This window comes from Syngnathus typhle, linkage group LG21, assembly GCF_033458585.1.
Source record: "Syngnathus typhle isolate RoL2023-S1 ecotype Sweden linkage group LG21, RoL_Styp_1.0, whole genome shotgun sequence".
Lineage (NCBI taxonomy): Eukaryota > Metazoa > Chordata > Actinopteri > Syngnathiformes > Syngnathidae > Syngnathus > Syngnathus typhle.
In genome coordinates, this window is record NC_083758.1 from 863053 (window position 1) to 886500 (window position 23448).

At 42.6% G+C, this 23448-nt stretch overlaps 1 protein-coding gene, 14 non-coding genes and 1 pseudogene across 15 annotated transcripts; 10 read left to right on the plus strand and 6 right to left on the minus strand.

Annotated features, from left to right (window-relative positions):
- Window positions 1–810: 810 nt before the first annotated feature.
- Window positions 811–1023, plus strand: LOC133145926 (small nucleolar RNA U3). The gene has a single exon (XR_009711171.1). It is a non-coding gene; the product is annotated as a small nucleolar RNA U3 (small nucleolar RNA).
- Window positions 1024–1381: 358 nt separating this feature from the next.
- Window positions 1382–1499, minus strand: LOC133146005 (U5 spliceosomal RNA). The gene has a single exon (XR_009711246.1). It is a non-coding gene; the product is annotated as a U5 spliceosomal RNA (small nuclear RNA).
- Window positions 1500–2084: 585 nt separating this feature from the next.
- LOC133145740 (U2 spliceosomal RNA) lies at window positions 2085–2275 on the plus strand. Its single transcript, XR_009710990.1, has one exon. It is a non-coding gene; the product is annotated as a U2 spliceosomal RNA (small nuclear RNA).
- An 18-nt stretch (window positions 2276–2293) lies between these two features.
- LOC133145947 (small nucleolar RNA U3) lies at window positions 2294–2505 on the plus strand. Its single transcript, XR_009711189.1, has one exon. It is a non-coding gene; the product is annotated as a small nucleolar RNA U3 (small nucleolar RNA).
- Window positions 2506–3169: 664 nt separating this feature from the next.
- LOC133145797 (U2 spliceosomal RNA) lies at window positions 3170–3360 on the plus strand. The gene has a single exon (XR_009711047.1). It is a non-coding gene; the product is annotated as a U2 spliceosomal RNA (small nuclear RNA).
- A 636-nt stretch (window positions 3361–3996) lies between these two features.
- On the plus strand, window positions 3997–4160 carry LOC133145779 (U1 spliceosomal RNA). Its single transcript, XR_009711028.1, has one exon. It is a non-coding gene; the product is annotated as a U1 spliceosomal RNA (small nuclear RNA).
- A 2963-nt stretch (window positions 4161–7123) lies between these two features.
- LOC133146017 (U5 spliceosomal RNA) lies at window positions 7124–7239 on the minus strand. The gene has a single exon (XR_009711257.1). It is a non-coding gene; the product is annotated as a U5 spliceosomal RNA (small nuclear RNA).
- A 587-nt stretch (window positions 7240–7826) lies between these two features.
- On the plus strand, window positions 7827–8017 carry LOC133145737 (U2 spliceosomal RNA). The gene has a single exon (XR_009710987.1). It is a non-coding gene; the product is annotated as a U2 spliceosomal RNA (small nuclear RNA).
- Window positions 8018–8037: 20 nt separating this feature from the next.
- Window positions 8038–8246, plus strand: LOC133145946 (small nucleolar RNA U3). The gene has a single exon (XR_009711188.1). It is a non-coding gene; the product is annotated as a small nucleolar RNA U3 (small nucleolar RNA).
- A 684-nt stretch (window positions 8247–8930) lies between these two features.
- Window positions 8931–9108, plus strand: LOC133145851 (U2 spliceosomal RNA; annotated as a pseudogene).
- A 635-nt stretch (window positions 9109–9743) lies between these two features.
- LOC133145790 (U1 spliceosomal RNA) lies at window positions 9744–9907 on the plus strand. The gene has a single exon (XR_009711039.1). It is a non-coding gene; the product is annotated as a U1 spliceosomal RNA (small nuclear RNA).
- Window positions 9908–15900: 5993 nt separating this feature from the next.
- LOC133146008 (U5 spliceosomal RNA) lies at window positions 15901–16014 on the plus strand. The gene has a single exon (XR_009711249.1). It is a non-coding gene; the product is annotated as a U5 spliceosomal RNA (small nuclear RNA).
- A 726-nt stretch (window positions 16015–16740) lies between these two features.
- Window positions 16741–16854, minus strand: LOC133145948 (U5 spliceosomal RNA). The gene has a single exon (XR_009711190.1). It is a non-coding gene; the product is annotated as a U5 spliceosomal RNA (small nuclear RNA).
- A 643-nt stretch (window positions 16855–17497) lies between these two features.
- Window positions 17498–17661, minus strand: LOC133145731 (U1 spliceosomal RNA). The gene has a single exon (XR_009710982.1). It is a non-coding gene; the product is annotated as a U1 spliceosomal RNA (small nuclear RNA).
- A 699-nt stretch (window positions 17662–18360) lies between these two features.
- Window positions 18361–18551, minus strand: LOC133145793 (U2 spliceosomal RNA). Its single transcript, XR_009711042.1, has one exon. It is a non-coding gene; the product is annotated as a U2 spliceosomal RNA (small nuclear RNA).
- A 3049-nt stretch (window positions 18552–21600) lies between these two features.
- LOC133145608 (xenotropic and polytropic retrovirus receptor 1 homolog) lies at window positions 21601–22212 on the minus strand. The gene is made up of 3 exons (XM_061269242.1): window positions 22077–22212; window positions 21779–22000; window positions 21601–21704 (listed from the first exon to the last, which is right to left on the minus strand). The coding sequence occupies exons 1-3, from the start codon at window positions 22139–22141 to the stop codon at window positions 21647–21649; spliced, it is 345 nt and encodes a 114-aa protein (XP_061125226.1). The 5' UTR covers window positions 22142–22212; the 3' UTR covers window positions 21601–21646.
- Window positions 22213–23448: the final 1236 nt, after the last annotated feature.

Sequence of the window (23448 nt, forward strand, 5' to 3'; positions counted from 1 at the left end):
AATTACTTTGTGTGTGTACTGTTTCTATTCTACTTTCTTCCTGTTCATTCATCGTGTTGCGCTTGTTATTGCTTGTGCGTAAGAAAGCGTCGCTGCAATAGTTTTGCCCATTTATACTAAAGCAGTATTAAACAATTACAACGCTAATTAGGTAACAACTGGTCGTAAATTCAAAAGGCTGCCCCTAAGTGGCAGAGAAGCTAACTGCAAGTCAAGCCCAGCGCACGAACTGCCATGAGGGAAGTTAAATTGTGTCTCCAATTTTACATTGAAAGTCATATTAGGTTTCTTTTAGGCATTGCTGAGTTGTTTAATTTTGTATATTTTAGTTTTGGGTGGTAAACGTCTTTGATTGGAATTACACTTATAATATATGTACTTGACTGATGCGGAATCTTTCTCCTTTCTGACGTTTTGCCGGAACTTTATAACAGACGTACCGCGGTGTTGCTTCTTTCACGTATAAACAAAATTCAACCGCTGGTAAACACGAACGCATGATAATCGTGTCATTGTTATTTTATTTCATTAAAGCGTTTTTTTTTTCTTTCTAAAATACGCAAATTGTTTTTAAAAACAAATAAAAGCAAAACAGATCTCGCAAAGCATGCTGGGACTAGAAAAGTGGTAAATTTATCTACATCTAAACTATTTTAAGTCGTCTTAACCAGTCTTGAATTTTTCTCTAATTTGTCTTTTTACTTGTCGTGGTGTAGTGCATTTGGACAAAAGTAATACAAAAGTAGGTTGCCCTCTGGGTAGAAATGGTACCCTCGCAGATGACTTCCCGCCACGGCCCATGTTTGAGTTAAGACTTTACTTTCAGGGATCTTTTCTATAGTTATTAACTTGAGAAATGCTGTTCTAAAGTGACGATCTCGCTAACTACGATGACGAGAATTGATGTTCCCTCCTGAGCGTGAAGCTGGCGTAGGATAATGATTTATCATATGTCCTTCACTTTTGATGAACGTTCTTAACTTCCTTGTGGAGTATTGAGGGAGGGAACATGATCAGAGTAATCTATTGAAAGATGTCAAATCAAAATGCGACGCTGCTGTCCATCAAGTAGTATTGTGCAATTGCGACGAAGCTCTGTGACAAGAAATGTTAAGTTTTATTATTTACTGTTAAAGAATGATCTTAGAACCAATAGCTTTTCTCGGCTGGATGTCTCTTCATATTTCCGTATTTCCAAAACAGTTATTTCCACTCCTCAAAGCATAATTGACAGGTCTGTCTTTCTTAAGAATTACCCCAAATGCAGTTCTTAATGTACTTCTCGAAATAAAGAAACATTTAAGTATACTAATGAAATGTAACTGTAGTAAGGTAGATCTGCTGAATTGAATGATTGTAGTTTTCTTTAACATTAATAGGAAGCTCTGCTTTCGCAGAGCATCAAAAAATAAATTGAGATAAACTCTTGTTGTTCCTCCCCACGGAAATCTTTAGTAAAAGGCGAAAGATTTGTACGATCTGAAGAGAAACAAGAGTGAACTACGGAGTCGGGTAAAAACGGGCCACCCCATTGCTGGTCTGAAATTGCAGCAACCATTCCTTCTAATACAAACAATAGACGTTCATAGATTTACTATTGGAATGCAATTCACCTCCATTGCGATGGTGGCGTTCGAGGGTTAATGTAATTTGCCACAGCAGGAAATAAGAAGTAGTTTGGCGAAGTGGGCCGCGTGTTTATTTGCTGTGTTTTTTTTTTCGTCAAAATGTTCATCAAACAGCTTGTGCTTTCGGTCCCGAAATGTATCCAAAAACCGGATTGTTTTTGGCGAATGACTAATTCGTTTTGTTGGTCATTAAAAGCTATTCCCATCAGGAGCTCAGTTCATCGTTATTCTATTGGGTCAACGTGAACCACGTGACTCTAAACCTTCGTGAACACGCGAAAATCTGCAACCATTTGATCGATGCACAGGTTGAAAACAGCTCAGTGACGCTGACTGTTAATAGTTGTTGTTTGGGTGGTCGTGGTACGTGGCATTAGTATGAGTCGATATATTCAAACCGTAACTTGAATTGGTAGTCTCTTTATGTAAGTAGTTTCCTCAGACCCAACGTTGGTTATCGCTTCTCGGCCTTTTGGCTAAGATCAAGTGTAGTATCTGTTCTTATCAGTTTAATATCTGATACGTCCCCTATCCGGGGACCATATATTAAATTGATTTTTGGAACAGGGAGATGGCATAGGAGCTTGCTCCGTCCACTCCACGCATCGACCTGGTATTGCAGTACCTCCAGGAACGGTGCACCCCCCTCTACCGGTCAAAACAGCAATAGTTTACTTAGGAGCCCATCTTGCTCCGTTTGTTTAACTTTCACAGGATAAAGCAGTCATGTCTTGATGAACTACGATGACGGGAATTGATGTTCCTTCCTGAGCGTGAAGCTGGCGTAGGATAATGATTTATCATATGTCCTTCACCTTTGATGAACGTTCTTTACTTCCTTGTGGAGTATTGAGGGAGGGAACATGATCAGAGTAGTGCTTTACAGTTGGTTAAAAACAATACTTAAGCTATTTGTAATGTGCCCATGTTTCTCCCGACGTGATTTTAATCGTGTTAATGAATTCAAGTAACAATGGCAGCAACCTGTCATGTCTTTTGAAGTACTTATATCTCGTAACTATAAGTTGCATGGCTTAATTTTTTACAAGTTCAACATCGACACATTATACTGTGCTAAGAAGACGAATTAACCATCTTTTAAATGCTGGTTATACTTCCGTGCCACACCAGGGCAACTTTTTGATTCTTAGTCATTAATTTCCCCTCCTGCAGGTCACTTCGAGGGGTTGTTTTAGAGGGTGGGGTGAAGTCCCACTTAGTAAGGAAGAAAGTAATATTTTAGATATATTTTATATATAGTTATATATATATATATATATATATAGTTTTTTCCTTTGCACTTTACTGTATGATCCTGTATTTACTCTTGCAAATGTGGATTTTCCTGGATTGGCCTTTCTAAACCTGTTTTGTTAAAGCGTATATGCCGTTACACCGCTAGATCGCGCCTGACCAAAAAAAGAAACAGGAATCGCGTGGTGCGCCGGAAAAGAAGCATTAGTATGAGTCGATATATTCAAACCGTAACTTGAATTGGTAGTCTCTTTATTTAAGTAGTTTCCTCAGACCCGACTTTAGTTATCGCTTCTCGGCCTTTTGGCTTAGATCAAATGTAGTATCTGTTCTTATCAGTTTAATATCTGATATGTTCCCTATCCGGGGACCATATATTAAATTGATTTTTGGAGCAGGGGGATGGAATAGGGGCTTGCTCCGTCCACTCCACGCATCGACCTGGTATTGCAGTACCTCCAGGAACGGTGCACCCCCCTCTAAATGTAAATAAAAAAAGTTCCGAAGTTTAATATTACGTGTATTCAAGTGTCAGCAATTAGGCGGATGGGACTTTTCATAATTCAGGAGATACAATTTTTTGATGATCTCCTTATATAAACACTTTCCGTTAACTTGTTTTTCTTGTTATTGATTACATCTAAAATGTCCATGCAATATTTAAAATACGTTTGTGTAGAACTATACATTCTCAGTGGAAAAGTCTGAGATTTTAATTGGATACTAAATCATACTCTGAGAAAAAAAAATCTCATTTGAAAAAGATCTGAATGAAAATAATTCACTTTTACAATGCATGGTGTTTATATGAGTAATTATTCGCAAATGTAGCGTTTCTACGCTGGTAGTTGATCAATACAGTAATGCCCTTGCACCACTAGATGGCAGCAGCAAAGAGAAAAGAAGCAATGCATGCTGGGAACTATTTTGCAGATTATTGTTTCTATTCTAAACTTAATTTATAATGTCTGATTACAGTAATGACTAAATGTACCTTGTAAACAGTTCTACGAGTGCTATCCACTGAGTGTGCTCACACGTTTGTACCAAATAAGACCGTGACTGAATATGGTGTGTGCGGTAAAGATATCGGCCCGGCGACCATGTACAACTCATACTTACCTGGCAGGGGAGATACCATGATCAAAAAGGTGGTTCACCCAGGGTGAGGCTCAGCCATTGCACTCCGGTTGTGCTGACCCCTGCGAATTCCCCAAATGTGGGAATCTCGACTGCATAATTTCTGGTAGTGGGGGACTGCGTTCGCGCTCTCCCCTGATCAAGCTGTCAAAATAAAAATAATTGTTATATAATGGCTGGAGGCCCCATCTCCAACCCTTCTGCTGAGTGCCAAGCAGAGTAGGAGATGAGTTCCGATTTTAAGGTCTTAGGCTTGACCCGGCCGAGGTTTGAACCCACAACCTCCCAGTCTCAGGGCGGACACTCTACCACTAGGCCACTGAGTTGGTCTTTGTAAGCCCCGCCAAAAAGACTGACGCACATCACTACCATCTAACTGAAAACCGCAAATCCCTCCCCCCCCCCCAACTCTTCCGATCTTTGCTCGATTAGTTTGGACTGAGGGCGACGTGCCGAGTCCAGAAAGGGCGAGCACCGTAACGTCTCTTGTAGCCCTTTTTGTTTCGTTTACTGATTCATCAAGTACAATTCTTAAAGAAAAAGTCACATGGACCACCTTTCTTCTTTCGGGAGTAAGTTCTATTGTTATCCGAGGCATGTTGAGCCGCTGTGCAATCGTTACGTTGGACAATTGCGTTTGTGGTAAAATATTTACACGGGAACTAAGATAGGGGATTTTCCTGCATTTGGTGAAATTATAAATGTGTCATATTTTATATTTGAAATTACCCAATACCCTGCAGGTGTCTAGCTCCGTTTAAAAAAAAAAGAAATTCATCTAATTTACTGCCGTTGATGTCTCCCTTTCGATCTTGCCTGCACTTCATCCTTATCGCCGTGGCAGCCCTGCACAAACACATGGCATCTTGGCACTCCAGATTGATGCTTGAGCTGGAGTTAACCCCCCCCCCCCTTTTTTTTTTGTCAGTGGCCAGCTTTTTCTATCGCATAAATAACATTCTTGTCACTGTGTTTGTATGCGTCAACTGTTCTGTAACTACAGTGGTACCTCAAACGTAATCTTTTATTTGTAACACTTACAAATTTTATAATTTATCCGTGAAGAAATATTTTAATATAATAAATGATTTAAAGACCCAAACGGAATTTGATTTGTGCTTGGCTGAGGTCAAAGTGCTCAATTTTGAACGCGGGTGTGGCACTTTTCACTTTCCGTGAAGCTTTGACCATGATATTTCCCTAATGAAGTGGCCTGTGATTAGGTACACCTGAAAATGGCAGTGTACCTAATGGAGTGTCCGAATGACGTCACAGATCAAACAGCATATTAGGAGGTGAGGGCGGGTGGCACTTTTCTCTTTCACTTAAGCTTTATCCCTAATAAAGTGGCCTGTGATTAGGTACACAACTCATGGACACTTCAATAGGTACACTACACGAGGTAAAAATAAATAAATGAATAATTAGAGCTAGGGTTAGAGCTTGGGTTGGAGCTAGTGTTACGGTTAAGGTTTGGGTTGGAGCTAGGGTTACGGTTGGACCTAGGCGTAGAGCTAGGGTTAGAGCTAGGGTTAGCTTATAACCCTAGCTCTAACCCTAGCTCTATCAGCTAGGGTTAGAGCTAGGCGTAGAGCTATAGCTAGGGTTAGGGCTAGAGTTAAGGTTTGGGTTGGAGCTAGGGTTACGGTTGGAGCTAGGGTTAGCTCTAAGCCCTAGCTAGGGTTAGAGCTAGAGCTAGGATTAGATCTAGAACTAGGGTTAGAGCTAGGCGTAGAGCTAGGGTTAGAGCTAGGGTTAGAGCTATAGCTAGGGTTAGGGCTAGGGTTAAGGTTTGGGTTGGAGCTAGGGTTACGGTTGGAGCTAGGGTTAGAGCTAGGGTTAGAGCTAGAACTAGGGTTAGAGCTATAGCTAGGGTTAGAGCTAGGGTTAGAGCTAGGGTTAGAGCTAGAGCTAGGGTTAGAGATAGGGTTAGGGATAGAGCTAGGGTTAGAGCTAGGGTTAGAGCTATAGCTAGGGTTAGGGCTAGGGTTAAGGTTTGGGTTGGAGCTAGGGTTACGGTTGGAGCTAGGGTTAGAGCTAGGGATAGAGCAAGGGTTAGAACTAGATCTAGGGTTAGAGCTAGGGCTAGAGCTGGAGCTAGGCTTAGAGCTAGGGTTAGAGCTAGATCTAGAACTAGGGTTAGAGCTAGGCGTATAGCTAGGGTTAGGGTTAGAGCTAGGGTTAGAGCTAGGGTTAGAGCTAGGGTTAGGGATAGAGCTAGGGTTAGAGCTAGGGTTAGAGCTAGAGCTAACCCTAGGTGTAGAGCTAGGCGTAGAGCTAGGGTTAGAGCTAGATCTAGAACTAGGGTTAGAGCTAGGCGTATAGCTAGGGTTAGGGTTAGAGCTAGGGTTAGAGCTGGGGCTAGGGTTAGAGCTAGGGTTAGAGCTAGATCTAGAACAAGGGTTAGCGCTATAGCTAGGGTTAGAGCTAGGGTTAGAGCTAGGGTTAGAACTGGAGCTAGGGTTAGAGCTAGATCTAGAACTGGGGTTAGAGCTAGGCGTATAGCTAGGGTTAGAGCTAGGGTTAGAGCTGGAGCTAGGGTTAGAGCTAGAGCTAGGGTTAGAGCTAGGGTTAGGGATAGAGCTAGGGTTAGAGCTAGGGTTAGAGCTAGGGTTAGAGCTAGAGCTAACCCTAGGTGTAGAGCTAGGCGTAGAGCAAGGGTTAGGGTTAGAGCCAGGGTTAGAGCTATAGCTAGGGTTAGAGCTAGGGTTAGGGCTAGGGTTAAGGTTTGGGTTGGAGCTAGGTTTAGAGCTCTAGCTCTAACCCTAGCTCTAACCCTAGCTATAGCTCTAACCCTAGTTCTAGATCTAGCTCTAACCCTAGCTCTGACCCTAGCTCCAACCGTAACCCTAGCTCCAATCCAAACCTTAACCCTAGCCCTAACCCTAGCTCTAACCCTAGCTATAGCTCTAACCCTGGCTCTAACCCTAGCTCTACGCCTAGCTCTACACCTAGGGTTAGCTCTAGCTCTAACCCTAGCTCTAACCCTAGCTCTAACCCTAGCTCTATCCCTAACCCTAGCTCTAACCCTAGCTCTAGCTCTAACCCTAGCTCTAGCTCTAACCCTAGCTCCAGCTCTAACCCTAGCTCTAACCCTAACCCTAGCTACACGCCTAGCTCTAACCCTAGCTATAGCTCTAACCCTTGTTGTTCCTCCCCACGGAAATCTTTAGTAAAAGGCGAAAGATTTGTACGATCTGAAGAGAAACAAGAGTGAACTACGGAGTCGGGTAAAAACGGGCCACCCCATTGCTTGTCTGAAATTGCAGCAACCATTCCTTCTAATACAAACAATAGACGTTCATAGATTTACTATTGGAATGCAATTCACCGCCATTGCGATGGTGGCGTTCGAGGGTTAATGTAATTTGCCACAGCAGGAAATAAGAAGTAGTTTGGCGAAGTGGGCCGCGTGTTTATTTGCTGTGTTTTTTTTTTCGTCAAAATGTTCATCAAACAGCTATTGTGCTTTCGGTCCCGAAATGTATCCAAAAACCGGATTGTTTTTGGCGAATGACTAATTCGTTTTGTTAGTCATTAAAAGCTATTCCCATCAGGAGCTCAGTTCATCGTTATTCTATTGGGTCAACGTGAACCACGTGACTCTAAACCTTCGTGAACACGCGAAAATCTGCAACCATTTGATCGATGCACAGGTTGAAAACAGCTCAGTGACGCTGACTGTTAATAGTTGTTGTTTGGGTGGTCGTGGTACGTGGCATTAGTATGAGTCGATATATTCAAACCGTAACTTGAATTGGTAGTCTCTTTATGTAAGTAGTTTCCTCAGACGCAACGTTGGTTATCGCTTCTCGGCCTTTTGGCTAAGATCAAGTGTAGTATCTGTTCTTATCAGTTTAATATCTGATACGTCCCCTATCCGGGGACCATATATTAAATTGATTTTTGGAACAGGGAGATGGAATAGGAGCTTGCTCCGTCCACTCCACGCATCGACCTGGTATTGCAGTACCTCCAGGAACGGTGCACCCCCCTCTACCGGTCAAAACAGCAATAGTTAATTAGGAGCCCATCTTGCTCCGTTTGTTTAACTTTCACAGGATAAAGCAGTCATGTCTTGATGAACTACGATGACGAGAATTGATGTTCCTTCCTGAGCGTGAAGCTGGCGTAGGATAATGACTTATCATATGTCCTTCACCTTTGATGAACGTTCTTTACTTCCTTGTGGAGTATTGAGGGAGGGAACATGATCAGAGTAGTGCTTTACAGTTGGTTAAAAACAATACTTAAGCTATTTGTAATGTGCCCATGTTTCTCCCGACGTGATTTTAATCGTGTTAATGAATTCAAGTAACAATGGCAGCAACCTGTCATGTCTTTTGAAGTACTTATATCTCGTAACTATAAGTTGCATGGCTTAATTTTTTACAAGTTCAACATCGACACATTATACTGTGCTAAGAAGACGAATTAACCATCTTTTAAATGCTGGTTATACTTCCGTGCCACACCAGGGCAACTTTTTGATTCTTAGTCATTAATTTCCCCTCCTGCAGGTCACTTCGAGGGGTTGTTTTAGAGGGTGGGGTGAAGTCCCACTTAGTAAGGAAGAAAGTAATATTTTAAAGATATATTTTATATATAGTTATATATATATATATATATATATATATATATATATATATATAGTTTTTTCCTTTGCACTTTACTGTATGATCCTGTATTTACTCTTGCAAATGTGGATTTTCCTGGATTGGCCTTTCTAAACCTGTTTTGTTAAAGCGTATATGCCGTTACACCGCTAGATCGCGCCTGACCAAAAAAAGAAACAGGAATCGCGTGGTGCGCCGGAAAAGAAGCATTAGTATGAGTCGATATATTCAAACCGTAACTTGAATTGGTAGTGTCTTTATTTAAGTAGTTTCCTCAGACCCGACTTTAGTTATCGCTTCTCGGCCTTTTGGCTTAGATCAAATGTAGTATCTGTTCTTATCAGTTTAATATCTGATATGTTCCCTATATTAAATTGATTTTTGGAACAGGGGGATGGAATAGGGGTTTGCTCCGTCCACTCCACGCATCGACCTGGTATTTCAGTACCTCCAGGAACGGTGCACCCCCCTCTAAATGTAAATAAAAAAAGTTCCGAAGTTTAATATTACGTGTATTCAAGTGTCAGCAATTAGGCGGATGGGACTTTTCATAATTCAGGAGATACAATTTTTTGATGATCTCCTTATATAAACACTTTCCGTTAACTTGTTTTTCTTGTTATTGATTACATCTAAAATATCCATGCAATATTTAAAATACGTTTGTGTAGAACTATACATTCTCAGTGGAAAAGTCTGAGATTTTAATTGGATACTAAATCATACTTTGAGAAAAAAAATCTCATTTGAAAAAGATCTGAATGAAAATAATTCACTTTTACAATGCATGGTGTTTATATGAGTAATGATTCGCAAATGTAGCGTTTCTACGCTGGTAGTTGATCAATACAGTAATGCCCTTGCACCACTAGATGGCAGCAGCAAAGAGAAAAGAAGCAATGCATGCTGGGAACTATTTTGCAGATTATTGTTTCTATTCTAAACTTAATTTATAATGTCTGATTACAGTAATGACTAAATGTACCTTGTAAACAGTTCTACGAGTGCTATCCACTGAGTGTGCTCACACGTTTGTACCAAATAAGACCGTGACTGAATATGGTGTGTGCGGTAAAGATATAGGCCCGGCGACCATGTACAACTCATACTTACCTGGCAGGGGAGATACCATGATCAAAAAGGTGGTTCACCCAGGGTGAGGCTCAGCCATTGCACTCCGGTTGTGCTGACCCCTGCGAATTCCCCAAATGTGGGAATCTCGACTGCATAATTTCTGGTAGTGGGGGACTGCGTTCGCGCTCTCCCCTGATCAAGCTGTCAAAATAAAAATAATTGTTATATAATGGTTGGAGGCCCCATCTCCAACCCTTCTGCTGAGTGCCAAGCAGAGTAGGAGATGAGTTCCGATTTTAAGGTCTTAGGCTTGAGGTTTGAACCCACAACCTCCCAGTCTCAGGGCGGACACTCTACCACTAGGCCACTGAGTTGGTCTTTGTAAGCCCCGCCAAAAAGACTGACGCACATCACTACCATCTAACTGAAAACCGCAAATCCCTCCCCCCCCCCCCCAACTCTTCCGATCTTTGCTCGATTAGTTTGGACTGAGGGCGACGTGCCGAGTCCAGAAAGGGCGAGCACCGTAACGTCTCTTGTAGCCCTTTTTGTTTCGTTTACTGATTCATCAAGTACAATTCTTAAAGAAAAAGTCACATGGACCACCTTTCTTCTTTCGGGAGTAAGTTCTATTGTTATCCGAGGCATGTTGAGCCGCTGTGCAATCGTTACGTTGGACAATTGCGTTTGTGGTAAACATGGGAACTAAGATAGGGGATTTTCCTGCATTTGGTGAAATTATAAATGTGTCATATTTTATATTTGAAATTACCCAATACCCTGCAGGTGTCTAGCTCCGTTTAAAAAAAAAAGAAATTCATCTAATTTACTGCCGTTGATGTCTCCCTTTCGATCTTGCCTGCACTTCATCCTTATCGCCGTGGCAGCCCTGCACAAACACATGGCATCTTGGCACTGATTGATGCTTGTTAACCCCCCCCCCCTTTTTTTTTTGTCAGTGGCCAGCTTTTTCTATCGCATAAATAACATTCTTGTCACTGTGTTTGTATGCGTCAACTGTTCTGTAACTACAGTGGTACCTCAAACGTAATCTTTTATTTGTAACACTTACAAATTTTATAATTTATCCGTGAAGAAATATTTTAATATAATAAATGATTTAAAGACCCAAACGGAATTTGATTTGTGCTTGGCTGAGGTCAAAGTGCTCAATTTTGAACGCGGGTGTGGCACTTTTCACTTTCCGTGAAGCTTTGACCATGATATTTATCCCTAATAAAGTGGCCTGTGATTAGGTACACAACTCATGGACACTTCAATAGGTACACTACACGAGGTAAAAATAAATAAATGAATAATTAGAGCTAGGGTTAGAGCTTGGGTTGGAGCTAGTGTTACGGTTAAGGTTTGGGTTGGAGCTAGGGTTACGGTTGGACCTAGGCGTAGAGCTAGGGTTAGAGCTAGGGATAGAGCTAGGGTTAGAGCTAGGCGTAGAGCTCTAGGGTTAGGGCTAGAGTTAAGGTTTGGGTTGGAGCTAGGGTTACGGTTGGAGCTAGGGTTAGCTCTAAGCCCTAGCTAGGGTTAGAGCTAGAGCTAGGATTAGATCTAGAACTAGGGTTAGAGCTAGGCGTAGAGCTAGGGTTAGCTAGGGTTACGGTTGGAGCTAGGGTTAGAGCTAGGGTTAGAGCTATAGCTAGGGTTAGAGCTAGGGTTAGAGCTAGGGTTAGAGCTAGAGCTAGGGTTAGAGCTAGGGTTAGAGCTAGGGTTAGAGCTAGATCTAGAACTAGGGTTAGAGCTAGGCGTAGAGCTAGGGTTAGAGCTAGAGCTAGGGTTAGAGCTAGGGTTAAGGTTTGGGGTGGAGCTAGGGTTACGGTTGGAGCTAGGGTTAGAGCTAACCCTAGGTGTAGAGCTAGGGTTAGAGCTAGGGTTAGAGCTAGGGTTAGAGCTATAGCTAGGGTTAGGGCTAGGGTTAAGGTTTGGGTTGGAGCTAGGGTTACGGTTGGAGCTAGGGTTAGAGCTAGGGATAGAGCAAGGGTTAGAACTAGATCTAGGGTTAGAGCTAGGGTTAGAGCTGGAGCTAGGCTTAGAGCTAGGGTTAGAGCTAGATCTAGAACTAGGGTTAGAGCTAGGCGTATAGCTAGGGTTAGGGTTAGAGCTAGGGTTAGAGCTAGGGTTAGAGCTAGGGTTAGGGATAGAGCTAGGGTTAGAGCTAGGGTTAGAGCTAGAGCTAACCCTAGGTGTAGAGCTAGGCGTAGAGCTAGGGTTAGAGCTAGATCTAGAACTAGGGTTAGAGCTAGGCGTATAGCTAGGGTTAGGGTTAGAGCTAGGGTTAGAGCTAGGGTTAGAGCTAGGGTTAGAGCTAGGGTTAGAGCTAGAGCTAACCCTAGGTGTAGAGCTAGGGTTAGAGCTAGGGTTAGAGCTAGATCTAGAACAAGGGTTAGCGCTATAGCTAGGGTTAGAGCTAGGGTTAGAGCTAGGGTTAGAGCTAGGGTTAGAGCTAGGGTTAGAGCTAGGGTTAGAACTGGAGCTAGGGTTAGAGCTAGATCTAGAACTGGGGTTAGAGCTAGGCGTATAGCTAGGGTTAGAGCTAGGGTTAGAGCTGGAGCTAGGGTTAGAGCTAGAGCTAGGGTTAGAGCTAGGGTTAGGGATAGAGCTAGGGTTAGAGCTAGGGTTAGAGCTAGGGTTAGAGCTAGAGCTAACCCTAGGTGTAGAGCTAGGCGTAGAGCAAGGGTTAGGGTTAGAGCCAGGGTTAGAGCTATAGCTAGGGTTAGAGCTAGGTTTAGGGCTAGGGTTAAGGTTTGGGTTGGAGCTAGGGTTACGGTTGGAGCTAGGGTTAGAGCTAGGGTTAGAGCTAGGGTTAGAGCTAGGCGTATACTAGGGTTAGAGCTAGGGTTAGAGCTGGAGCTAGGGTTAGAGCTAGAGCTAGGGTTAGAGCTAGGGTTAGGGTTAGAGCTATAGCTAGGGTTAGAGCTAGGGTTAGGGCTAGGGTTAAGGTTTGGGTTGGAGCTAGGGTTACGGTTGGAGCTAGGGTTAGAGCTAGGGTTAGAGCTAGATCTAGAACTAGGGTTAGAGCTATAGCTAGGGTTAGGGTTAGAGCTAGGGTTAGAGCTGGAGCTAGGGTTACGGTTGGAGCTAGGGTTAGAGCTAGGGTTAGAGCTAGGGTTAGAGCTAGATCTAGAACTAGGGTTAGAGCTATAGCTAAGGTTAGGGTTAGAGCTAGGGTTAGGGATAGAGCTAGGGTTAGAGCTAGAGCTAGGGTTAGAGCTAGACCTAGAACTAGGGTTAGAGCTAGTCGTAGAGCTATGGTTAGGGTTAGAGCTAGGGTTAGAGCTATAGCTAGGGTTAGAGCTGGGGTTAGGGCTAGGGTTAAGGTTTGTGTTGGAGCTAGGGTTACAGTTGGAGCTAGGGTTAGAGCTAGGGTGAGAGCTATAGCTAGGGTTAGGGTTAGAGCTAGGGTTAGCTCTAACCCTAACCCTAGCTATGGCTAGGGTTAGCAATAGGGTTAGAGGGTTAGGGTTAGGCTAGATCTAGAACTAGGGTTAGAGCTAGGGTTAAGGTTTGGGTTGGAGCTAGGGTTACGGTTGGAGCTAGGGTTAGAGCTATAGCTAGGGTTAGAGCTCGGGTTAGGGCTAGGGTTAAGGTTTGTGTTGGAGCTAGGGTTACAGTTGGAGCTAGGGTTAGAGCTAGGGTTAGGGTTAGAGCTAGGGTTAGAGCTTGATCTAGAACTAGGGTTAGAGCTAGGGTTAGAGCTATAGCTAGGGTTAGGGTTAGAGCTAGGGTTAGCTAACCCTAGGTCTAACCCTAGCTCTAGCTCTAACCCTAGCTCTAGCTCTAACCCTAGCTCCAGCTCTAACCCTAGCTCTAACCCTAACCCTAGCTACACGCCTAGCTCTAACCCTAGTTCTAGATCTAGATCTAACCCTAGCTCCAGCTCTAACCCTAGCTCTAACCCTAACTATAGCTCTAACCCTAGTTCTAGATCTAGCTCTAACCCTAGCTCTATCCCTAACCCTAGCTCTAACCCTAGCTCTAACCCTAGCTCTATCCCTAACTCTAGCTCTAACCCTAGCTCCAGCCCTAGCTCTAGCTCTAACCCTATCCCTAAGCTTTTGGGATGGTTATATGGGGCAGCACACGAGCAAAAGGCGCTCACTCTCGTTCACTGAAGAAACTCGTTCTTTTGAACGAATTGTTCACTCACGAGCCAACACTAGAGCAGAGCGAGTCGAAGGTGGATGGCGCGTGGACTTTGTCGTCATGTTGGCGTGTCGTGCACTAGACGTGGACCTCCTCCCCCTCCTCCCATCACCTCTCTCCGACTCCCTCCCATTCCTTCCCTCGGCGTGATTTAGCGGACTGAGTGCCGAACACGGCGCACTAGGGGTGTAAATCGCGGGTTTTGTCACGATACGATATAATATCGATATAAAGAACTTCGATACGATATTTGCCGATATCTTAAAGCCTGCTGCGATTCAATCACGATATATCGCGATATAGTGCTCTACGATCGATATATATATATTTTTAATAAAAAATATAGAACAATATTCTGATTTATAACAATTCATACGCAAAATCAACAAGGTACTGCAAACTCTTTATTTAGGAAATTACAAGAGTATTGTAGTATACAAATTGCTTACTTTAACACTTAACTTTGATGTCGTGTTTTTTCTTTAAATGTGCGGCGAGATTTGTGCTCCCTGAATATTTGATCACCGCATGGCAGGATTTACAAACTGCACGTGTCTTGTCCGTTGAGCCATCTTTTCTTTGGAATCCAAAGTGCTTCCAAACGAATGACTTGAAGCCTAAAGGGGAGCAAATGTCCTCGGCTTTTTGGACACTAGCCATAGCACCAGCCCAGGAGCCGCGTACTAGTTGTCAACTCCCCTTTCACGTGCCTGCTCTGCTCACAACATAACAACGCCGCGCACTGCTCCCTGCTCCCGGAAGAGGAAGCAAGCAACAATGAACTGGATTTCAAAATAAAGTCGCGTCTAATGTCCGAGGTCAAACACGGCGATATAAATCGATGTTTACCTTTAGCATCGATGCCAATAAATCGTAGAGCATAATATCGATTAATCGATGTGTATCGATGTATCGTTACACCCCTACGGCGCACTGATGCGGGCTTTGCGTTGAAGAGGAAAACCGTCACGATCATCAGCTTCCTTTTCATTCATTTGTGGTAGGGCGTGTCCGAGGGCAGCAGTTCAAAGCTCCCGCTAGGCATCGTACCGGGCCCCCTTTTCATTGTCGTATGCTTTTTGCGTCTCGTTTGTAGGAGACAGGGTTGTTATTCTCTTTTTTTATCCAGCAACACTTATTATTTCATATCAAACGTTTTGTCAGTTTGTTGATGCATGCTTATGTCTATAAATGTATAGATAGCTATATTGCTTTTCTACATAAATAACAAGGAAGCGGCCTGCTTCCATAGTGATGCTTCACACCGTTAAGCCTTGGGGGAGGTATGCACTCCACCCACTTCCATCTTAGTTCTTTTGCAGCCAACAGTGTCAATCAAGCTAAATCAATCATTCCTAAAGTTCCAAGAAGTGCTTTGCTCTACTTTTTCACGTCATCGCTTGCTGGCTCGAGTTTCCCAGTTTGTATGACCTGGCGAACCAGAACCTGAGGGAATTTTTACAGGCACGCATGGACTCTCACACATGCTTCTCGATGCTCATTGGTTTGATTGACAGTGGATTGCCGAAGATTACAGAGTCGGTTGCCATGGCAACATCTGCATCGTTCTGTCTCGGTGCACTTTTCATGTAGCGACCAATTAGTCAGGATTACAAGGAGAACATCTCAAAGATTCTGAGTCGTAACCATCTCCTGTTGTGGGCTTTTGTTGTCTTCCAGGAGTCATTTTTCTCTACAATGACTTCCCGCTCCTGAGGGATTTTCCTATTTTACTTCTCATCATCTTTGTCCATGTGTTCCCGCAGTCAAGGCTACTTTCCGGCCCACCACCATCACCATCGTAGCTCCTCCTTGGCGCCTCTGCCGACAGCGGTTTCTAAACACCAAATGCTTGTTTGAACTATACGTCTTGTTTGGGCGTTAGGTCATCCTAAATATAGCAAATATATCAAGGTCTATTATTTTTATTAAAAAAATAAAAAGGGGTTGTTACAACATGAGTGCGACATCGCCTGCTAATTTGGTGAGGCCAGCAATGGGGTCGCCCGTTTCGACATCCATGTGATAGTTCACTCTTGTTTCTCTTCAGATCGTATAAATCTTTCGCCTTTTACTAAAGATTTCCGTGGGGTGGAGCAACAAGAGTCTATATCAATTTTTTGATGCTCTGCGGAAGCGGAGCTTCCTCTCTCTGAGAATAATTTACGACTCATGACAATAAGTATGTGTTACATTGCTATGTGAGCTGGTGTCCCCCAGTCGGCATAACAGATTTTCTTCAAACCTTTTATTCCAACACGGTATAATACCGTCAACTACAATCCAGCAAATACAAAATAAAGTGGCCTGTTATTAGGTCCGCTTGAAAATGGCGGTGTACCTAATGGAGTGTCTGTGTGATTCCCTCGTTAAGTGCACCTGCGTGAAAAGTTTTAGCTCCTGCAGAACGGTCTGTCTTTCTTAAGAATTACCCCAAACGCAGTTCTTAATGTATTTCTCGAAATAAAGAAACATTAAAGTATACCAATTTACGTAACCGTTCTAAAATATCGTTATGTCTTTCTTTGCTTGAGATTTTCCTATCATTGTTCCAGGAAGTGAAAAGTGCCACACCCGTTCGGACACTCTATTAGGTACACCGCCATTTTCAGGTTCGTTCGCGAAGATTCACGAGTAAGAGACAGCGTTGCTGCTATGGCAGCTGACACACGTTATGCCGACATTGATGTTTTAATTTTGTATTTGCTGGATTGTATTTGACGGTGTTATTATACCGAATGTGTTTGAATTAAAGGTTTAAAGAAAATGTTATGCTGTTTGCTAATAGTTGACACCAACTCATATTGCAAAGTAAAACAGTCATTTATAAGAAGCAGTTGATCTTTAAATATTTTTAGACAGAGAGAGGAAGCTCCGCTTTCGCGGAGCATCAAAAAATTGAGATAGACTCTTGTTGTTCCTCCCCACGGAAATCTTTAGTAAAAGGCGAAAGATTTATACGATCTGAAGAGAAACAAGAGTGAACTGTACAATGGTTGTCGAAACGGGCCACCCCATTGCTGGCCTCACCAAATTAGCAGGCGGTGTCGCACTCATGTTGTAACAACCCATTTTTATTTTTTTAATAAAAATAATAGACCTTGATGTATTTGCTATATTTAGTATGACCTAACGCCCAAACAAGACGTATAGTTCAAACAAGTATTTGGTGTTCGTCGTCGTAAACAATGTCGGCGCAAAGGATTGTGGGTACACGATGACGTTGGTACTTCTTATGACAGGGTCGCCTATCGATTGGGGGACTATTTATTTTTTAGTGTGAGTACTGCAAATAAAATCAGTTGTATGTCTGGGTCCACGTACCTTTTGGCCATTAGTTTTTCTTTATAGTGTAGGTAAATGGAGAACGGGAAATGATCCGTGGGGCTATTCCAGAAAGCAGGTTATATGAAAGTTACATCAAGGTCTATTATTTTTACGTAAAGATACGTTCGTATCAATAACAGGTCGGAAACATAGTAATTACATTTCATTTTACAATTTCTAATTTGTTCAATGAAGTTCCGCAAGTAGATGCACAGTTAGTGCACTAATCGCCCAGTATGTGGTGACTTTTGACTTCGTGTGAGGAAGCCTTTGCATAGATTTTGAATTGTACAAGAGAATCAGGGGAGAGCGCGAACGCAGTCCCCCACTACCAGAAATTATGCAGTCGAGATTCCAACATTTGGGGATTTCGCAGGGGTCAGCACAACCGGAGTGCAATGGCTGAGTCTCAACCTGGGTGAACCACCTTCTTGATCATGGTATCTCCCCTGCCAGGTAAGTATGAGTTGTACAGGTCGCCGGGGCCGAAGTCTTCACCGCGCACACCATCTACAGTCGGAGGCTAATTTGGTATAAAACTGTGAGCACACATATTCAGTGGATGAGACAGCATTCGTAGAACTGTTAACATAGTACACCTTTAGTCATTTCAAAACCAAAACATTTTAAATTAACTACAAAATAGATTCAAAAACATTACCGTCATGCTTTGCTTCTTTTTCTACTGCCTCCAGGCCTTTGTTCACCTCCTTTTTCTTAGAGTCGCCATCTAGTGGTGATGCCAGCAACCATAATAAACCATAATAAATGAAGTCAAAACATGCCCATGATGCATTGCCTCTTTTCACCTGAGAACCCTAAAACGGTATGAATTTGTATTTATTGAAAATCTCCAACATTACCGCAGAAAGATATATACATTTCTTTTTCTGAACGAGTTTTGAAAATGACATTTTCTTAACATTTTGAGAACAAGAATTGTACTAAAAATCCTGGAACAATGATAGGAAAATCTCAAGCAATGAAAGACATTTTAATCATATTTTAGAACGGTTACGTAAATTCTTGCTGCCGCGCAAGTCGAGCCGTCATGAACTTTAATCACATTCATCAAGACATGACTTTATCCGGTGACAGTTAAGCTAACTGAGCAAGCTGGGTTTTCTAAGGAAGCTACAACTACTGCTTTCACAGGTAGAGGGGGGGGGTGCACCGTTCCTAGAGGTACTGCAATACCAGGTCGATGCGTGGAGTGGACGGAGCAAGCCCCTATTCCATCTCCATGTTCCAAAAATCAATTTAATAAATGGTCCCCAGACAGGGGACGTATCAGATATTAAACTGATAAGAACAGATACTACACTTGATCTTAGCCAAAAGGCCGAGAAGCGATAACATAAGTTGGGTCTGAGGAAACTACTTAAATAAAGAGACTACCAATTCAAGTTACGGTTGGAATATATCGACTCATACTAATGCCACGTACCGACCACCCAAACAACAACTATTAACAGTCTGGAATGATAATGCGTCACTGAGCTGTTTTCAACCTGTGCATCGATCAAATGGTTGCAGATTTTCGTGTGTTCACGAAGGTTTAGAATCACGTGGTTCACGTTGACCCAATAGAACTGAGCTCCTGATGGGAATAGCTTTTAATGACCAACAAAACGAATTAGTCATTCGCCATCTAGCGGTGTAACGGCATATACGCTTTAGAATTTTTCGTACTCGTTCCAGACAACAAACAAGAATATCAAGCTGTCTTTTGTGTATTTATTTTAAAACAAAAACCGGATGAGTCATTTTTCTACTTTTATAGAATGAAAAATCCAATGAGCCCCACCCAGTACATTGTTCAATTAAGTATGTTTCAACAAGAAAAAAAGAGAGGCGAGGCAGAGCGAGCTTTAAAAATAACATTGGTTTATAAAACCCAGATATGACAGAATCACCAAAGTGTGTACAGAACTACAAATACATCAGAGAGAACAGTGTTATGTATACACTCAACATATACAAACTACTCAATTGAAGGAAGATGATCTACAAGGCGACATTCTTTATCTTTTCATCTTACTTTAAAATCACTTTTAGCCACAACTTAGGTTTCTTATCAATGTAGAACATCCATCTAACATCACATTCAGCTAGTCTACAAGGGAACATTACAACAGGGAAGATGATGAACTATGAAGCACTTGAACGTCACGAGTGTAGCAAAAAACTGTGTGTCAGAGAAACACATCTTGGAGGCGTGCCACAGGCTTTACAGCAGTTTCCTCTTCCCTCTGGTGGGTCCAATTGCATCCATCTACAACAACTCATGCCACAGCCACGATAGCTTCATGCACATTCACTAATGTACACTTAAAAACAAAATCATTCACATTTTTTAAAAATAGGTTCACATGAAAAAGAGCAGGATTAGAACAAACACGTACGCAAACAGAACCAAACAAAGCTACAAAATACTGCTTGTCCAAAATGGCAACATCAATCATGGCTGCTAATATAAATAAGATACACCAGGAACAATAAATTAACTTGTATGTATATACATTGTTGAATGAAAAGCAGCATGCAAGCAAGGCAACTCTGTACAAAAACATTGTGTTGAGGGAAACGATGTTTCGTGTATTGGGGGGGAGGGGGGTGGGGAGGGGTGGGGGAGAAGAAGGGGGAACGTGACTTTCCCTCGAAAGCACATTGGCCTTTTGGAGTTGACTAGTAGTGCACACTTTTGCCTATTAACACTATTGTCCTACTACTATGTAGAAATGTCATACAATAGTAGAAAACCGTCACTAGTAACACCAGTTGGCCTTCGTCACTCCACCAGTGCACTGAATGGTTTTACTAGAGAAGACAAAGAGTCTACTAGTACATGGAGACCTTAAGATGACTATCAAGGATATGGAATACATTCCTTTTGCACAGATTGGTTTTGGGTCTGACAAGAAATTGAGTAGAAACGTTAGTCCAAAGATTAGAAAAAACCATCATTGAGTGGATGCTCACTTAACGAGTAGAAACAAGACATTACCGCAACGACAACATTACAGTATTAATGCACATCAAAGTATTATATTACAAAGCAACATCCCTCGTTGTGTAAAAGTAGTTTGTATATTAAATGCACTTTTCCTGCAAGTGCCTCCAGTGTTGCGACAGCACTTGTTGAATTTCAACTAAGAACAAAATGACAAACAAACAAAAACAAGTATAAAATAATCTTCATCGAGGTCAAAGTAGTTGACGTGACTTGATATGCTGCGTGTTAAGAGTTCTTCCTCTGGTTTGTTTATGGAGTCTTTTGATTGTTTTTTTTTTTTGTCGTTGTCCCTGTTGATCCTGCTAGTAGTCTAAAAAGGCATGTAAACAGTCGTCGGTGTAACTTGATTAGAAATCAAGCAAAACGTCGCCGGTGCAAGCAACAACAAAATTATTTACCTCCAATTTGTTTTCATTTTCATACAAACAGATAAAAATGCCGTTTTTTTAGGCTTCAAATGAACACAATCGTTTGGAGATACTTGCTTTTTTTGTTGCACAGAAAAATGAAAGGATAGAGAAAAGGAAGATAAAGTATGGCAGCTTGGTAGGTTAGATTTTTTATAAGAGGAGTTTAAAACTATGTTTGTGCTTCAACAAATTGTATCGCCACATTATAGTGTGTTTGTGTGTGTGTGCGCGTGTTTACATGAGGATGAGGGAACAAGGTCCTCTTTCTGAGTCCCTCATTGATTTAGTCACTGAGCAACAAAGCAAATATCTCAAATTTTATAGCTGTTTAAATTGAACAGAAACACTGAAGACATAAAAAACACGTATCTCCAAATTTTGTGAAATAAAAATAAAGGTATTGTTTTGCGTTGAATTTACTTTTTCTTTTAAAACACAAATATTGAATTTTTTGTTTACCTTTTAGAAGGGTAAAAAATGGTACTAGATTCTGGTCAACATCTTTGTTTAAAAAAATCCCCGAATGTGAAAATACATTCTTGGTAATATTTGTTTCTAAAAAAAAAACAACATTGAGGAATACATTCTCTTCAGTATTTTGGTTTTTAAGTTAAAAAAAAAAAAATCCATAAAATGTTGACATCCTATACATTTTTCTAAATATTTGTTTAAAGCTGAAAACAAAATAAAATCCACAAATTTGGAAATATTATTTTCATATGCCACAACAAAAAAATCCACAAAAGTTGGCGATACATGCATTTTTCATTTGTTTTTGCTCTTTTTAAATCAAAGGATACACCTATTGTTACCATGTTTTAAAATTAAATGAGAAAAACCCACCAAGTTTGGACGCTTTCGATAAAGATGGAGATACATGCTTTTCATTGCCAAGTGACATTTTTTAAAAAGGTTATTTTTAAAGTTTTAGACTAAAGGTTAAAATGGTGAAAAACGTCCTGTGTGTGAGTGCATGAGTGTGTGTGTGTTTGTGTGTAGACAATGTTGCTGCTTGCTGGTGATTCAGCTGAAGGCTTCATCATCCGTATCTTCAATTAGAACCTTGGTGTCCTTTTTGGATCTACAAAAAAAACAATGAATATGAGTCTACTTTTGCAGTCCCTCATTAACAGTCACTGGGTTTTCTCTTCTTACTGAGAAGACAGCAGGGGGCGCCGCAGCGTGAGGCTGTAGGACCTCTTCCAAGTCTTCTTCCCCGAGCGGTTCCGGACACCATCCTCTTGGTCCATCATCTGCTCCAGCAGCGTCTGGTCGTCCGCGTTGAGCGGCGCCACCGAACTATCTCGCACAGCTCGGAACTCGCCACAGTTGTTTAGGTGCTCGTTCTCCAGGCGAAAGAAGTTCCACACAAAACGCCTGCAGATACGAAAGACAATGGCGTATATCGGGACAGCTGTGAACGTAGGAGTCCCTCTGTGAAGAGAACGCCTACCTGAAGACCTCAAGAGGAGCCAGCACGGTGGCCACGATGTCGCCCACCGAGTGAATCTTAGTCATAGTGGTCAAAGAGAGAGAAATTGTCCAGGCAAAACGCAGGATCACATCTTCTAAAATGGCACAGTAGTAGTAGGCCTACAAACAAAAAGGGGTTTGGATTAGACTCATTGTAAGTAAACACCAGTCCAGCTCAATATTTATCAATAGTGTAGAAAAGTTACTTTTCATTTCAAAATGAGGTTGGAGAGGATGTGAATCTTTTTCCCCTCACACATTTAATTCATCTGTATGTATACTTTTGAACTGAATGACTGAACCAACTGTTTGAACCGTCGCCACTCGGACAGCTTGTGCGGCAGCCCACGCTCGCACTTAGAAAATATTCTGAAATTCTCACCGACTTCCGTGGTGGAGAGGCCGAATTTTCGCGATTCGGATCCGACAGGGGAACCGTCGCAATTCGGACAGCTTGTGCGGCAGCCCACGCTCGCACTTAGAAAATATTCTGAAATTCTCACCGACCTCCGTCGTGGAGAGGCCAAATTTTCACCATTCGTGGCCGACCGGGGAACCGTCGCCAACTCGGACAGCTTGTGCGGCAGCCCACGCTCGCACTTAGAAAATATTCTGAAATTCTCACCGACTTCCGTGGTGGAGAGGCCGAATTTTCGCGATTCGGATCCGACAGGGGAACCGTCGCAATTCGGACAGCTTGTGCGGCAGCCCACGCTCGCACTTAGAAAATATTCTGAAATTCTCACCGACCTCCGTCGTGGAGAGGCCGAATTTTCGCCATTCGTGGCCGACTGGGGAACCGTCGCCACTCGGACAGCTTGTGCGGCAGCCCACGCTCGCACTTAGAAAATATTCTGAAATTCTCACCGACTTCCGTGGTGGAGAGGCCGAATTTTCGCGATTCGGATCCGACAGGGGAACCGTCGCAAATCGGACAGCTTGTGCGGCAGCCCACGCTCGCACTTAGAAAATATTCTGAAATTCTCACCGACCTCCGTCGTGGAGAGGCCGAATTTTCACCATTCGTGGCCGACCGGGGAACCGTCGCCACTCGGACAGCTTGTGCGGCAGCCCACGCTCGCACTTAGAAAATATTCTGAAATTCTCACCGACTTCCGTGGAGGAGAGGCCGAATTTTCGCGATTCGGATCCGACAGGGGAACCGTCGCAATTCGGACAGCTTGTGCGGCAGCCCACGCTCGCACTTAGAAAATATTCTGAAATTCTCAACGACCTCCGTCGTGGAGAGGCCGAATTTTCACCAATCGTGGCCGACCGGGGAACCGTCGCCACTCGGACAGCTTGTGCGGCAGCCCACGCTCGCACTTAGAAAATATTCTGAAATTCTCACC

Excerpts from the sequence above, each read along its gene's own strand:
- LOC133145608 (XM_061269242.1), bottom strand. The coding sequence starts at position 22,141 with ATGACTAAGATTCACTCGGTGGGCGACATCGTGGCCACCGTGCTGGCT. Across the intron at positions 22,001-22,076 it reads GCTCCTCTTGAGGTCTTCAG|GCGTTTTGTGTGGAACTTCT; the intron begins GTAGGCGTTCTC and ends TCGTATCTGCAG. Across the intron at positions 21,705-21,778 it reads CGCCCCCTGCTGTCTTCTCA|ATCCAAAAAGGACACCAAGG; the intron begins GTAAGAAGAGAA and ends TTTTTTTTGTAG.